This window comes from Rousettus aegyptiacus, unplaced genomic scaffold (assembly GCF_014176215.1).
Source record: "Rousettus aegyptiacus isolate mRouAeg1 unplaced genomic scaffold, mRouAeg1.p scaffold_m13_p_2, whole genome shotgun sequence".
NCBI classification, from domain to species: Eukaryota; Metazoa; Chordata; class Mammalia; order Chiroptera; family Pteropodidae; genus Rousettus; species Rousettus aegyptiacus.
Window position 1 is genome coordinate 34,225,832 of NW_023416295.1, and position 15,023 is coordinate 34,240,854.

Consider the following 15,023-nt stretch of genomic DNA (forward strand, 5'->3'; position numbering starts at 1 on the left):
TAGTCAAGACTGCTGAGTTCTAGCCTCAGTTCTATCAATAGGCTTGCTAGCTATGTGGCCTTGGGCAAGTCATTTAAGTGACAATTCTTTCAATTGTAACCTTCTCAGCTGTAAAAGGACTGAAATGAACTAGGCCCTTCTTAGCCTTCATATTTTGTGAATAAAGTAGCTAATTTTTAAATTATCAAATATTCCACCATTAAAACATACTCGAAAATTACAGAATCTTCTCGCTCCCTCAAAAGTACAATTGTCAATTCCAATTTAGGGAATCCACGAAAATTTCACTAAGGGACACATGAAATGAGACCTACAGCATTCACTGGATTAACAGATTTCAAAGGGAAGCCCAGGCAGTAGCAAATATCATGCAGTATGAACAAAGTTATAAAAATAAAAAGACAAGATTTCACTGCAAATATTCTGATGTATCTGGGAAATGGGATTCATGCAGTAGAGTAGAGAAACATCAAATTAACAAAAGAAACTGGAACCAAATAATCACGACTGATAAACACTAAAAAATGTAACAGCTTCTGATTGCCTACAAAATGAAATCTTGGAAGCCTTTCAAATACGTTACCTTTTCAGATCTACATTTTAGAAAGGCAGCTCTGACATCAGTTTGGGAAAGAGGAAAAAGGATGAGTGATGTTATTAGGTGACTACTGTAATGAGATACATACAGGAAGCCTGAACTTAGCTAATGGTGATAAGAGTGGAAGGAGAGGGATTATCAAACATGGGAGCGGCTGGGCAAGTCTTCAGACTTGATGGGAAAGAAGAGAAACAGTATAAAGTCTGTTACAAAGCCTAGAATTCTAACAGTCTACAGAAAGAAAGGCAATATCAACTGACATGAGGATCCTTAGAGCAAAGAACAGTTTGGGAAGAAAAAGAATGAGTTTTGATTTAGATAGATTTAATTCCACAACTCTAGATATATAGTTGAGGGCTCAACCTACAAGTGTCCAGGAGACTGCTGAAAAATAGAGAAACTATGGGCGAAACTCTTTGTATTATTGATCGCGGGTAGACAGCACCTTCTAATTGTATATGTTAGTGTTTCTATGGTTAGAAAAACGATGTGGGTATGAAAAAGATCTTGAAAATAAACATGTCAATTTGCCATGCTTTTTTAAAACAAAAATCAACATAGTACAGATAAAGGACTAACTACTGAGCAACTACCAGTGCCTAGCACATAGTTCTATTCATCAAACACTATATGAAAAGCCTGTATCTGCCAGATAACTGGAATACAGGAATGAATTGGAAGATACTATTCATGTCTTAAGCAGGTCAGAGCCTAATGGTGATGACCGGGCAAAGAGAGATGATATAAAATAAGTTCAATAAAATATGGTAATATGAGAGCACAGAAGAAGGGCAAGATGAGATTAATGAAAATTTCCTGTAAGATACTTAAGCTGATGAATAAAAGCTGGTAAGGCAAATAACCTGAAAAATTTTGCCCTCTGAAATGTGAAATACAAAGCATCACTTAGTATTTATGCCAAAACTATTTAAGTTTTATCTAATCACAAGGAAACACCAGATCTATTAAACAAAACAGAGACTATCTACGACAGCCCATGGGCCAGATCCAACCTGCTGCCTGATTTATAAGTAAGGTTTTTGGAACACAGCCTCATATTGTCTATGGTTACATTCCTACTAAAACAATAGAACTAAGTAGTTGTAACAGAGACTACAAGTTTAAAATATTTATTATCTGGTCCTTCACAGAAAAAGTTAGTTAATTCCTGCTCTATAAAACTGGATGGCACTCTTCAAAAAAAGCCATTTTATACAATTTTTAAAAAGCAAGGGTCTAGGGCAGGGGGATTATTTTATTTTTAAAAAACAAAAGAGACATTAATAAATGAAATGCATGAACCTCTGCTGGTTCCTGGGAGGCGAAAGGGCCACAAGAGGCATTTAGGGAAATTTGAGGACATTTGCATATTGATCAATATCATGATATCTAAAAATTAACATTAATGTTCTTAAGTGTTGATGGTATTATGGTTATGTAGAATATCCTTACTCTTAAGATACACGTGCTGAGTTATTTAAGAGTGAAATGTCATAATGTCTACAACTTAATTTCAAACAGTTGCAGGAAAAAAAACCCACATACATGAATATGCACATGTTTTTAACTATCTAAAGAGAGAGGTTAAGAAAAAGTGAATGACACAAAATATTAATCAAAAAAATAAATCAAAGATATTCAGATAGTTATTTATTCTTTCAACTTTTCTGTAGACTTGCCAATTTCAAAATAAAAAACTGGGGTAAAAATCAGGTTAGACAGGCACAGAGAAATTAAGAGAGGTAAGACAGGTATTACAGACAAAAATTAAGTGCCAGTAATATAAGGTATACTTGAAGCCCTTTCTAATTCCATGATTACCCATAAACTGTTTATCAAAACTACTTTAAGCACTTTAAGTGTCCCCTTCCTCACCTCAGGTAATCTAGAAATCATTCATTTGCCTCTACTGATGAAATTTTACGTAATTATTCACTGAAGTTCTAGGACTAACAAGGAAAAATAGACTAATTCTAAACACAATGTGTTACATATATGGAGTAACAAAACAGTATTTAAAATAAAATTCTAGTCTACAGTCATACCACCCTGAACAAGCCCGATCCCTCTGATCTTGGAAGCTAAGCAGGGTCGGGCCTGGTTAGTACTTAGATGGGAGGCCACCTAGGAAGACCAGGTTCTGAAAGTGTAAAAAATAAAAAAAATGAAAGATTGTAAGCTGACAAGGTCCTTGAATTCTGTGAGGTCAACCAAGGGTTGCCCTGCCTAAAAAAATAAAAATAAATAAAAATAAAAAATAAAACAATTAAAATAAAATTCTATAATCTAGATTTTTTTATTAATTTAAAAAGGCCTGACCATTATAAAAATCTAAGTCATAAATCACTCACGTTGCATTACTGAATCCAACATATTCATTACCAGCCATCTTATTCAAAAACTGCATCACCTATAAACCAAAATTTAAAAGTATCAGTATCAAAAAACAAATATATATAGAATGTAACATGAAAACTGAATTCTATATTGCACTTACATAGTCAAATTTTTCAGCATTATTCACTCCTTGCTGCAAAAAATGAGACATAAATGTTAATGTAGGCACCACTGCAGTAAAGTTTTAAGTGAATATCAAAATTTCGAACTGCTATCATTATAATTAATATATTGCACATTAGTACTTTTAAGTCTAGGAAATACTTCTACTAAAATAATTTAATATTTACATAAACTATATACATATTCTTTCATTAATACCCGTATGTTGAGAATGAATCTGAATTACAAAGGGAATGCTTTATTTTAAGTATATCTTTACCCAACTCAAAGTTACAAAATTTTAAATACAAGTTACCCCAAATCCCCTTATCTTTCATGACAACAGATAATCTGCTAGAATGTATGCTATTTATTTAATTTCACATTTAAAAAAAAAACTTAAAATAAAGTTTCACCCTTAGAAAAGAACTAAGTATATATAAATTATAGTTTTTAATTAAGAACAATCTACATATACTTTAAAAATAACCTTATATCAATATGAGTTAGAAAAATGAGTTATGTTACAAAACTAATCTTTTGTAATTCTAGTATATGCAAACATATACTGGATTTAACTAGTGCAGAGAAAGCTCTACCTTTATATCTCACTCGTTATGTAACAAAACTTGAACTAAAATATATATATATATATTTCATAGTCTCTAAAAAATTAGCTACATTTGTTTAGCATTATGCCAATTCGGAATGTGGAAGATGTATTGTTTCATCACTTCTATTTCTGACATGTTAGCTACTGCAAATGTCAATAGGAAAAACCTATGTAATGTAGATCAGTTCAAGTAGCCAAATGGTTTCATTTTACCTCAGTGAAGTTTTACAAAGCAGTTAGCTGTAGATCTGAAATCAAACGTATTAATTGGTGATATGCACCCAAGAGAAACAATACATCTCTAATTTTTAAAACAGGTTTAAAATAAAATAATTTGACAACTAAAGTTTTCAAAGTGAAATTTAACTTCTTCCTCAAAAAATCCAAAACATTACACTTTAAAATTTTATTATGGGGACAAAACCTGTATCAGAGTATTCTTTACTTGAATAAAGCCAGGTTCAATCTCCACTTCACAAGTGAATTAGGATGTGGCTGATAATCTGTGAAACCTTACAAATCAACTAATTTGAGATAGGATGTGCAATCACACATATACAATCAGTGGCTGAAAAGAACACCACTCTGTCTTGTCAAAATTAAGTATTAACAAAGCTTAAACAAGATAAGAATAATTTAGCTACAATCATATTGTAATCACTATGTATTTTCTCTAATGTGTCCTTTAACATATTTTAAGTTTTCTTTCCTTATAATACACCAGAAATCAAAATGTAGAAATGTAACTCCAAAGCTGTTCAATGAAAAATAATTAAAAGAAGAAATTACCAACTTCATTGAACTGTTGCAGTTGTCAAAATATTCCATAGATTCTAATGCTGTAAAATATGTAACAACATTTAAACCACAAAAACCTTTTTTTAAAACCTTTTGAAAAAGCACACAAAAAAAAACCCAACTCTTTTGGAAAAAGATGTCAGCATTTTAACTGGGACGTTACATGGATAATTACTGGTTATGCAAATAATCGATATAAAATAAACAAGCTATATTGAACTTTCATTCTCTGACCTATAAAATACAAATTTTCTTTTCTATCTGTCATGTTGAATTAAAAAAAGTTTCAATCTAGATTATGGTCACATTCTTGTTTTACTTTGCAGTTTACTAAATTCAAGTATGATTAAGTTTTGCTTTTATGCTGTTTTTAAGAAACAACTGATATTTACTTATGTCTATCATAAAAAATTTGGGTAAGCTACTTGAAATGTTCTAGGCAAATTATGTAAAAAATTGTGTGTTGACTCAAGAAAAGTCTCTCCTAAAATTTCTCATATAAATGTAAAAGCACTTGATTAATGTCTGTTCTTATTATGTATCCTGGAAATAGCATTTAACTTAAGTCGATAAAATATATTTGCTCCTGTATCTCTTGGATATTTTATGTACCCTAGGGATATATGGGATCTAATAACAAGATATATTATTTTAATTTTGAAAAAGTTACTGCATAAAGTTTATTTGAAAAGATGTTAGAGAAAAAAAACAAACACAAAAATACCCCCATTCCAAAAAAGCAAAACCATGAACTGTAAAAAACACTATCATTATCTAAGTGGGGAACAGCAATGTGGAGGAACAGATGTGAAAACTAAAAAGGAATAGGTACATAGGGGCTGGTTAAACTATTCTGTTTATTTAATGTGTATTTTTGTAAACTCTCATATACAGTTAAAGGAAAAATGTTTATTTGCTAATAATTTCTCATGCTAACTTACAAAATTGTTCCTTTAGAATAGTGTCTTTCCTTTTGAAATAGTAATTGATTTTTAATTAGTTCATGTATCAGTGGATATTTTCTACTAGAACTTTAATTCTCTTACTATTTAAAATTTTTATGTATGTATGAGTTGAGACATCTTCCTAAGAGTACATGAGTAGAAATAGAAAAGATTTTATTACAGCAATGTCACTCAGTACTTTACATATCTATCTTATTACATACAAAAGTCACAGTAGTTTATCCTCAAAAATTATGCTTAACGCTGTTATTAAAAACTAACAACTTGTGTAGATCTTCTTTGCATTCCATTTTGTTGAAATCGGGTTGTGGAAACAACCTGGTATACAAGAGGACTTGTTCCTAGTCATTACAGTGATTCACACATCAATACCACTGACTCCATTATTTCAAAATGTTCTCTTTTGTTGGTGCCCAAGAGGTTTTTACAACCTGAAGTAATGCACCACGGTAAAATCAGGGAAACATGAGAGTGGGAGAAAATTTGGACATAAGACAGATTGTATGCATATATGAAAACTGAAATTTGAAAACTGGTAGTTTTAAAACTACCAATGTCACTTTATCTCTTGGAAAAAAATTCCCATACACAGGGATGTGTTTATCAGTTTTTAAAACTATGCAGCATTATTAGATATCATGTTATTTTAATCTTGAAAATGTTAAGTAATATAGTAAAAAACTTTTCAGAAAACAATTAGACAAAATATATTTATCAAAATTTCTAATTCATGCACCAAATGACTTTTAAAAAGCAAACCACGTGGCTTCTTTAAATAGGGTAGTACGATTAGAAATTTATATATATTAGTTTTCTACGAACATACCATTCAGGTTAAAGAATTGATATTTACATTCCTTTGAAAACTTTATGAATGAAAAGTTGATAGAGGCACTGAGTTTTAACAATGGCTAATAAAAGAATTAATATAACTATATCGGAGTGCTTTTACAACCTGTTTTTACAACATACTTGTGAATTGAATCATGTATTCCACATTATAATAGGTGAAAAATGTCACTGTTAACAGGGATATCTGCCAATAAATTTAATATAAAAATGATTCATTTAAAGTAACTGCATTAATCAGTTATTCTGTGTAAGTCACTTCATTTACATGCATCTTCATAAGTATGGTGATATAAAAGCCAATTGAAAATCAGAGATCGCAGAGGAAAGTGGCATACAAAAAAAAAAGGCAAAAAGGGGTAACTGAAAATGATTTTAGAAAATACTCCTAGTTTAGTCTTGCCTCAGAAAGTAACTTAAAGTTAAATACTTGGAGGATTATAATAGATATTACAGGTAAAAAATAATGTTGTAAATCTAGTATTTTCATAGATGAACCTTAAAAATACAGTAATAGAAAAGTGAATTCTGTTGGCAATAAATTATCTTTCATTTAAAAGAAACCTCAAATACATCAATTGATATAAGCATGAAATAAATAAATCAATGTAATTCTTTCTTATGAATGTCACTAAGTCCAGGGCATCATCCATTGCTCTTTGGTTCTCAAAGCCACAAACCACCTTAAAAATGTGGCTTACAAACAAGTCTAACAGATTATTGCTAACATAACCAAACTGAGCATTACATACATATTAACTAAATTTGTCTTGATTTTTATGGAGCATGATTAAATTGTTTTTGAGCACAAAAACTCTGATTTTTTAAATTCAAAAATACTTCTGATTTTAAAAATTTGAGCTTCCTCAAATAACAAAAACTAGAAACTACCACTAGACTAGAGACAAACATAGAAGACAATGTAACTTACTCTTCACCTTTAAAATAAAAACAAAAAGAAGTATGGTAATTATCTTGTAATACGCTGTCCTCATTTTCCCACTCTAACCCTCAAGTTATCACCAGACCTTTTAAACTGAAACTAGGTGAAATTTTTACCACTGGAAAAGAAAAAATTACATAAGGATATTGATATTTATCCAAAATAATTGTGCTCCTTTCAAATTTATTTTCCCTCTTTCCTTTAAATCACCAACCACATTACCATCAAATAAAACAAACTGCATCAAAAGTATTTTTAAATTTAGTAGCTACCACAGAGAAAAAGAGAGGAAGTATAGTACCTTTGATTTTTTTTAATTATGTGCATTTTATGTACAAAATAAGATTTCTTTTTATGAAGGTATTTACCTATATAGCTTTGTTTAAAATTTTAAATATTGGCGGTTTTCTATAAGTTTAGTAGTTAAGAATTTATGCAACAGGTTCCTTCTGTCCAAATCCTCCTTTTTTTCCACAATCTGCTAATCCTTTTGAACATTTGCTCTGCCTCTTCCCCCATTTCCTGAGGATCACCACCAATCCTACAAGGAAAAAATATCAATACTACAAAATTATGAAATAAAGAGTCTTACTAAAGACTCTACTTAATTTTCTTGTGTGTGGGTAGGGAAGTGACATGATGAAAATGTTTTATTAAGTACCACAATAAAGTCTTGATTTTTGACGGAAAAAAATAGGTTTAAGGTCATCAGCTAAAAGAACTAAAAAGTGAATTCATATCTAATAGTCATAGTAAAATATCTAGGCCCTGGGTATTCAAATGTAAACTCCTTCAAAAGAGTCTAGTTTCTTACAAATAGTAGGCACTGGCTGATGTCTAAAGAATGCCTTTATATACCACTGAAAATCAGGTGTGACTTTTAAGCCAATAAATTGTTACCTTTAGTATAAATGAAAATTCAGAAAATAAAATTTCTGCTTTTTGGATAATATAACTGTGCTAGGTAAAGACAAAAATGTCATCGAGAGAAACAGCAAACACCTACATTAAATATGGCAGAAGGAATTATAATGAATAGCAAACAAAAAATTAGGAGATTTAGCTCAAGCCCACTTCTGCTGCTTTAAGACCCTATCCAGTCTCCATTTCCTCACTGCATCTATATAAAGAGGGCTAAGTTTAAAGACCCTTTTGGTTATGGTTTTATTACCTCAAATTCAATGACCAATTCATAAATATTATGTGATCATACCACTTGCAGAGATCACATACAGATATTTATAAGAGTTTTGAATTGTTTTTTAAAAAGAATGTAAGAAAAGTAATATTTACTGGGGCAGATTTATAGAGCAGGCTTACCCCTCCAAGATTTAGATGAACTTCATTTAAAACAAAACAAAACTTGTAAAACACCTTCTAAAGACAAAACAAAAATTCAAAGAAAGTGATCTTAAATATGAACCATACCCCAAAGCCTCCAACTTTGTCAGTAAATTTAAAATTTCTATAAATTTAAAATCACTTCTCGAATTTGTAAATATAAGATGACTCAGTTAAATTTTTGCACTGTTGGACACTGAACCACACTTGTGTATGCATGTTTTAACTGTTTCCATGTCCTCACATTAATGTGGCTCAATGTATAGTTTATGGCTTGTGAATGAACGTGGTAAGTGAAACTAATGAAGTTACATTATGATATGACCAGACATGCATTTTCCACATGCAGCATTTCAGTGTAGTATATTAAATCCATGAATTATTAAACTGAAGATGGTTTAACTGCATGCAGTTAAGGAAGGCTTCTATTAATCATTTATATATGCCTTTTCTTGCCATGTTAATCTTTCTCCAATGAAAAAGTTCTTAAACTGGGATCCATGGATCAGCATCGAAGAATCTGTGAACTCCCAGAAGTTTATATAAAATCATATTATACTTGAACATTTTTTCTGGGAAGATTCAAAAAATGTACAGAACCATTCTAATGGTTTTCTCATCAAGCATTAACACATACATTATATTATAACTTTCCTTAGCTCTAATTTCAGTTACTTGTTCAAATCTAACAACTATTAATGAGACTATTCTCTCATTGCAGTATTTATTGAATTTTACTTTAAGGGCCCACACTATAACATAAGCTATCTGAAGGCAGAACTGTGCCCAGCACGTATTCATATTATAATTTTCTACACTAAACAAATAGTTTCTTTCACCTCAAACTGACAACTTTTCTCTTATGTAAAATAGTTAGATAAAAAATGAAAATTTGCATAGCTTATTAAAATTAGTTACATTAAAAAATAACTCTTGGCTATATCTACCTCACTAGGGTTACAAGGATTAAGTGGGCCAATGCTTACAAAACATTTGCCCTAAAATAACTAAACATATATATTCTCAAGATAGTCTTCTACTTTAAAGAGCTATTCTCATGAAAATATAAAATTTATGAAAGAGAGAATTTCTAGTAAGCAAATTAGATGAATTTTTATTATTGGGCCAAGAGCATAATTTATACTGAAACATTTTTGTGTAACCAGGATAGCCCACCCTCAGTAATGCATCTAATGAAGCCATGTAGTTATGTTGTTTTTTTTTAAGCTTGGAATAGATAGGCACAGATTTACTGAAGAAAGCATATAAATGTTCCAAACACAAATGAAATGTTTTTAATATAACTGAAATTTACAATTAGAAATTAAAAATCTAAATAGTATCACACAATAGAACCATTTTCAAATACTTATTTCAAACAAAATTAGAGCTTCCAATTATTAAGGCAAACCAGACACTAAAAAAAAAAAAAAAAAAATCGAAATATACAATACAAACCAAAACATAAGAAAAATAATATTAACAATAATTGGAATAAATCTTATTTATTTTAATTATTATATGAAGTAAAATAAAACAAGTTCAAATGAAAATCATGATTATAGCTCATGAAAGTATACAGGACCTGAGAATATTAAAAGGTAAATGTACTTTGTCTTAACACAAAGTACCAGAACATTTGTTCCTACATATGTTGATGACAAACATTAAACAGTAAAATGCTATTAACTGTTTATATCTGTTCATTCTAGAAGGGCCAAAAGAAAGAAAAATAATATCAAAACTTTAAGAAGAAAAACTTCTGTGCCTATACTGTTCAGCAGAGATTTCTTTTTGAATTTTTACCATTTTCAGGTCAAGAATAACTGTTGAAATTTAAAATGAGTCATCTGTTTTTAATTTTGCCCTTGAAATTACATCATTTATTTTGATACAAATAAATATCCATTTTTTAACCATAAGATCAATTTTTTAACACCAAAAGAAAACTTTAAAACAGCTCTACATAAAGAATCCAAAATTTGCCTTTATGCTTCATTTAAAAAATTTACTAGGTTAAAAGGAAATGTCAACATTTTACCTTTATTAATGAAGTCACAACAATCGCTCCAGCATTTACCATAGGATTGTGTGGCTTATCTATAAAATATAAAAGCAACATTATTTCAAATACCTGATATAATTTTCTGTGGTAAGTACTTCCATGAACATATACGTATTTCTTTATGTAAGCCATTGCTATAGTTCTTTTTAAGAAATGAACGGTATGGAGGAATGCATTTATGTTATTTACATATCAACCCAGTAATACACTTCTTGGAAGCTGCTATAACCATACAGGCAAACAAAAATTCATGTACAGAAAGGCGGTACAAAGATTTATGTACAAAAAAGTAAGAAAACATCCAAATTGCCTACTTGTGCCATATACTAGCTTTGGATAATGGGCAAGTAACTGAACTTCACTGTGCCTCAATATTCCCATCTGTTAACTACAAGTAATAATCTCAGCAAGTCATAATGCTCGAATAAATAAAAACACATGAAATGCTTAGAAAGTACCTAGCACATCCTTAAGCATTCAAATAATATTATTAAAAATCATTTTGGAAAAAGCACATCTAGTGTAAACACAATTTTAAGTTTTTTTATGTTTATGTATATATGCATACATACGCAGAAAAAGAAAATATGAACACTACCAAGTGATACATAGTTACAAATAATTATAGATTTAAACTGTATCCTCTATGCTTTCTGTATTTTCTGAAAATGAAGATATATTTCTTATACAATTTTAAAAATTACTTACAATTTAAGCTCATACAAAATCCTACCTCTTCTAATTCTTAAAATAAATAGAATTTCAAATCTCAATATTTTCATTCATGACATAGCACGAAAGCCAAACAAAAACTCTTAAGAGCACTGAAAACATTTATTTGAAAGCATAATTCCTCAATTTTCTGCTTTTAGTAGTAATTAATTTCTTTGGAAACAAGTTCTTATCTAATGTGACAATTCTAGCAGAATTCATTAAGTTATTGCTACATTATTAGTCTTCTTGAATTTCGAGCACATTACCTTCTGCGAATTGAGCTTATGGCTAAACAACTCTGAGCTCAGGAAAACGGCCTAGCAGTTCTTCACATTGCCCAGTAATTCCACTCCCAAGTATATAACCAAGCGAAATAAAAATGTGTGCACACAAAAACTTGTACACAAATATTCACAAGTAACATTACTGATAACAGTCAAAAAGTAAAAACCACCTAAATGTCCTATCGACCAATGAGTACATAAACAAAATGTGGTACTATTATCCATACAATGGAAATATTATTCAACAATTTTTAAAAAGTGAAGTACTGATACATGCTGCAACATGAAAGTACCTAAAAACATTATTCTTAGTAAAACAGGCCAGTCATAAAAGACCAAATATTAAATAACCCCATTTATATGAAATGTCCAGAATTGGTATATCTATACAGATAGAAAGCAGATTACTAGTTGCTAGAGATAGAAAGAAATGGGTACTGACTGCTAATGGATGCAGGGTATCTTTTGGAGGTGAAAAAAGTATCCTAAAATTGTAGTGATGGCTGCACGACTCTATGAATATACTAAAAACTACTTAATTGTATGCTTGAAATGGGTAAATTATATGATATGGGAATATCTCAATATAGTTGTTAATATTTAATTTTTAAAAAATCAATAAAGACAAAAAATTGGGTAACTGAGTCTATCAGTTTTCCTTAATATAAGGTCAACAACATGACTTAATAGCTATGCTTTAAACACTGTACATTCTGGGTTACCCATGATAACGACTAGTTCCAAAAGTTAAAATAAAACAGTATAATCTCCGAGTATTGCAATAGTCAAGATTTTGCCTATTCCAAAAAATACTAAGAGAAGTTTGCTTTCTCTGGGATCACATGAATGTCTGGAAATACATCAGAGCTATTATAACATAACACCAGCATTTACTGCAGTATAAGCCTCCATCTACAACTTATGACTGTAAAAATCTACCCCTTTCCTGCTTTGCCATAAGTAGAGGAAGAATTAAAAGGTTTAATTTAGAATCTTTAATTTTAAAATATTTATGACAGCAGTAATAACACTTAAATTAATAAAAGCAACAATTTAAAGACAAATATTAGCTTAGTATAATAAAATGGATATGGGCCACATCTAAAATTTATGGGCATAACTAGAATGTCCCAAACTGGTTAATTTGAACAAGTATTTTTTCTCACTCCAAGGCAATAAAACAGAGAAAGTTCTTTCACATTTACCAGAAAAAAAATCTTTCAAACTGCTAATATGAACCTTAAATTTTGTTATTTCTATACAATTTAGTCCTATCTTCCTCATGTAAATCAGTTCCTTTTCTTTCTCAAATCTGCTACACATATAAACCAACATATACATTTTGGTTTCTGTCAATTACACACTTATAATTAGAATCAAGGCCCACATACCCTCCATAGCTGTTAACACAGGGGAGAAGACTATAAAAAATATGTTAATTAATCTAATTTCTCCTATAAAGTAGAAAAAGACTTCACTGGGATGTCCAAGCCTGACATCTCCAGCAAGTAACTTCTTTCTTCATTTATGGTAGAAACTGTTAGCCAACCACCCACCATAGGACTAAACTTTGTATGCTGTAAAGCATTTTAAAGCTACTGATATTAAAAGTACTATAATATCTCTTATCTATTCATTATATTCACACTAATCTTAATTTATCATCACAATCTTATAAAGCTACAGTATTTTTTTAAATTTTGTAATTCTAGATACACAGTTACATATCCCCATATACAAAGTATAGTTTCACCATAAATCTACCTTGAAATTTTAAAGATGAAAAAGACCTATAAATTGTTTTTTCCTGAGTCTAGTCTAAAACCAGATTCTAGAGCACAGAACTTATGCAGAATTCAGACAGGAATGGTATAGTGAAGCCTTCATTTTTCCATTACTTTAGGATTCCTGGTCTTGGCTCAGGCTTGGAAAAAGTCAAAGAATATCAAGGCAAAAATCTCGTTAAATTTTATATTTTAGTTATTATAAACCAGTGCTAAATTCCCAAGTTCTTATCATGAATTTTTTCTTATAGATTTTGGTGTCAATAAATCCTAATTTCTAAAATCATAAATGTACATGGCAAAAAATATATTACTTATAAGGTTAAGTTCATTTATCCTAGACCCATTTTATTTATTTTTGTTTCTGAAATGCTTCTTTACATTCAAATTTCTATATCTGTTAATTCTTTAAATACCTCTCTCAAAATCAATTCACCAGAAACACCTAGATTATTCTATTTTGTCTTATGTAGGAAAGTATTAACTCTTCTTGTAAAACATTTAATCTTGCTAGAACAAAAACATTAATTCTTTTCATATTAAGTCTTGAAGTCAGTGAATTTAATAAGGTAACTTCTGCATGTCATGTCTTTATTGAAGTTGCTAGTTTGTGGTAATCTCCATAAAGTCGGATGGTAGCATCAGGATAGAAAGATGATAAGGGGTAAGAAAATATAATTGCTCTTGAAATAAATTGGGAAACAAGAAAATACTAGTCTTATAACTTCATTAAAAAAATACAATAATGACTATAAACTACATTTCATTTTTTATCCAGAAGAAAAAATACAAATGTATATTTCTCCCAACCATTACTGCAACCACAAAATTCCTTCACTCTTGCTTTAAGTCTATCATAACTCATCACACAATGAGGAATCTAGCATGTCTAGAAGACTAAAAAATAGAAACCAATCCATAGATTGGCATTTAAATTCAAAACACCAACTACTACCAGATCAAAAGTACTACCTTTGTCTTCCCCTTTTCTTTTAGATTCCTGTAAAGTAGTAAGACTTGACAGTTGTCCAGCTATTTAATGCAAAATGTTTCTCTGAAATAGTAAATCTAATGAAACAGAAATAGCAAAAACATTACCTCAACCAGGGCCACCATTAAACACTTGTTATTATGAAAGTTTTCAAACATATACAAAATATAAAAGTAGAAAGAATAGAAATACCCATGTATCCATCATTTAGCTCCATAATTACCAACATAGAGTAATAATCACACCTAGTACTCCCCGCTACATTCCACTGAATTATTTTAAAGCAAATTCCAGGCACTGTGATATGTGCAAGATATTCTGCTATAGGTGGCTATAAAGTGAAGATCTTACTTCCTGCCCCACTTTTATCCCACTTTCCAGTGGTATGAGATGCCTATCATAACCATTTTAAGAAGCAGGCAATGAAACCATCTTTGTGGGTTTCATAGAATTCTGTGAAAAATTAAAGTATGAATGTTTTTAAGTTCTTTTTTTAAAAAAAAAGAAAAAATAACTACTTAGATTTACATAGGAAAGTAAGGTATTTCTTTTTCCATTAAATTTTTATGTAATTCTTAC

At 30.1% G+C, this 15,023-nt stretch overlaps 1 protein-coding gene and 1 pseudogene across 6 annotated transcripts in view; one reads left to right on the forward strand and one right to left on the reverse strand.

Annotated features, from left to right (window-relative positions):
* Positions 1 to 15,023, reverse strand: part of GLS (glutaminase) — a 69,753-nt gene that overhangs the window by 33,273 nt on the left and 21,457 nt on the right. For 3 of the 6 annotated variants that reach the window (XM_016161593.2, XM_016161603.2, XM_016161613.2), the window contains exons 7-9: positions 10,648 to 10,706; positions 3,096 to 3,128; positions 2,950 to 3,008 (exon numbers count right to left, since the gene is read on the reverse strand). In XM_016161593.2, coding sequence (XP_016017079.1) covers positions 2,950 to 3,008; positions 3,096 to 3,128; positions 10,648 to 10,706 — 151 coding nt within the window. The other 3 variants (XM_016161634.2, XM_016161622.2, XM_016161643.2) reach the window with 3 other exon arrangements.
* On the forward strand, positions 2,630 to 2,747 carry LOC118613995 (annotated as a pseudogene).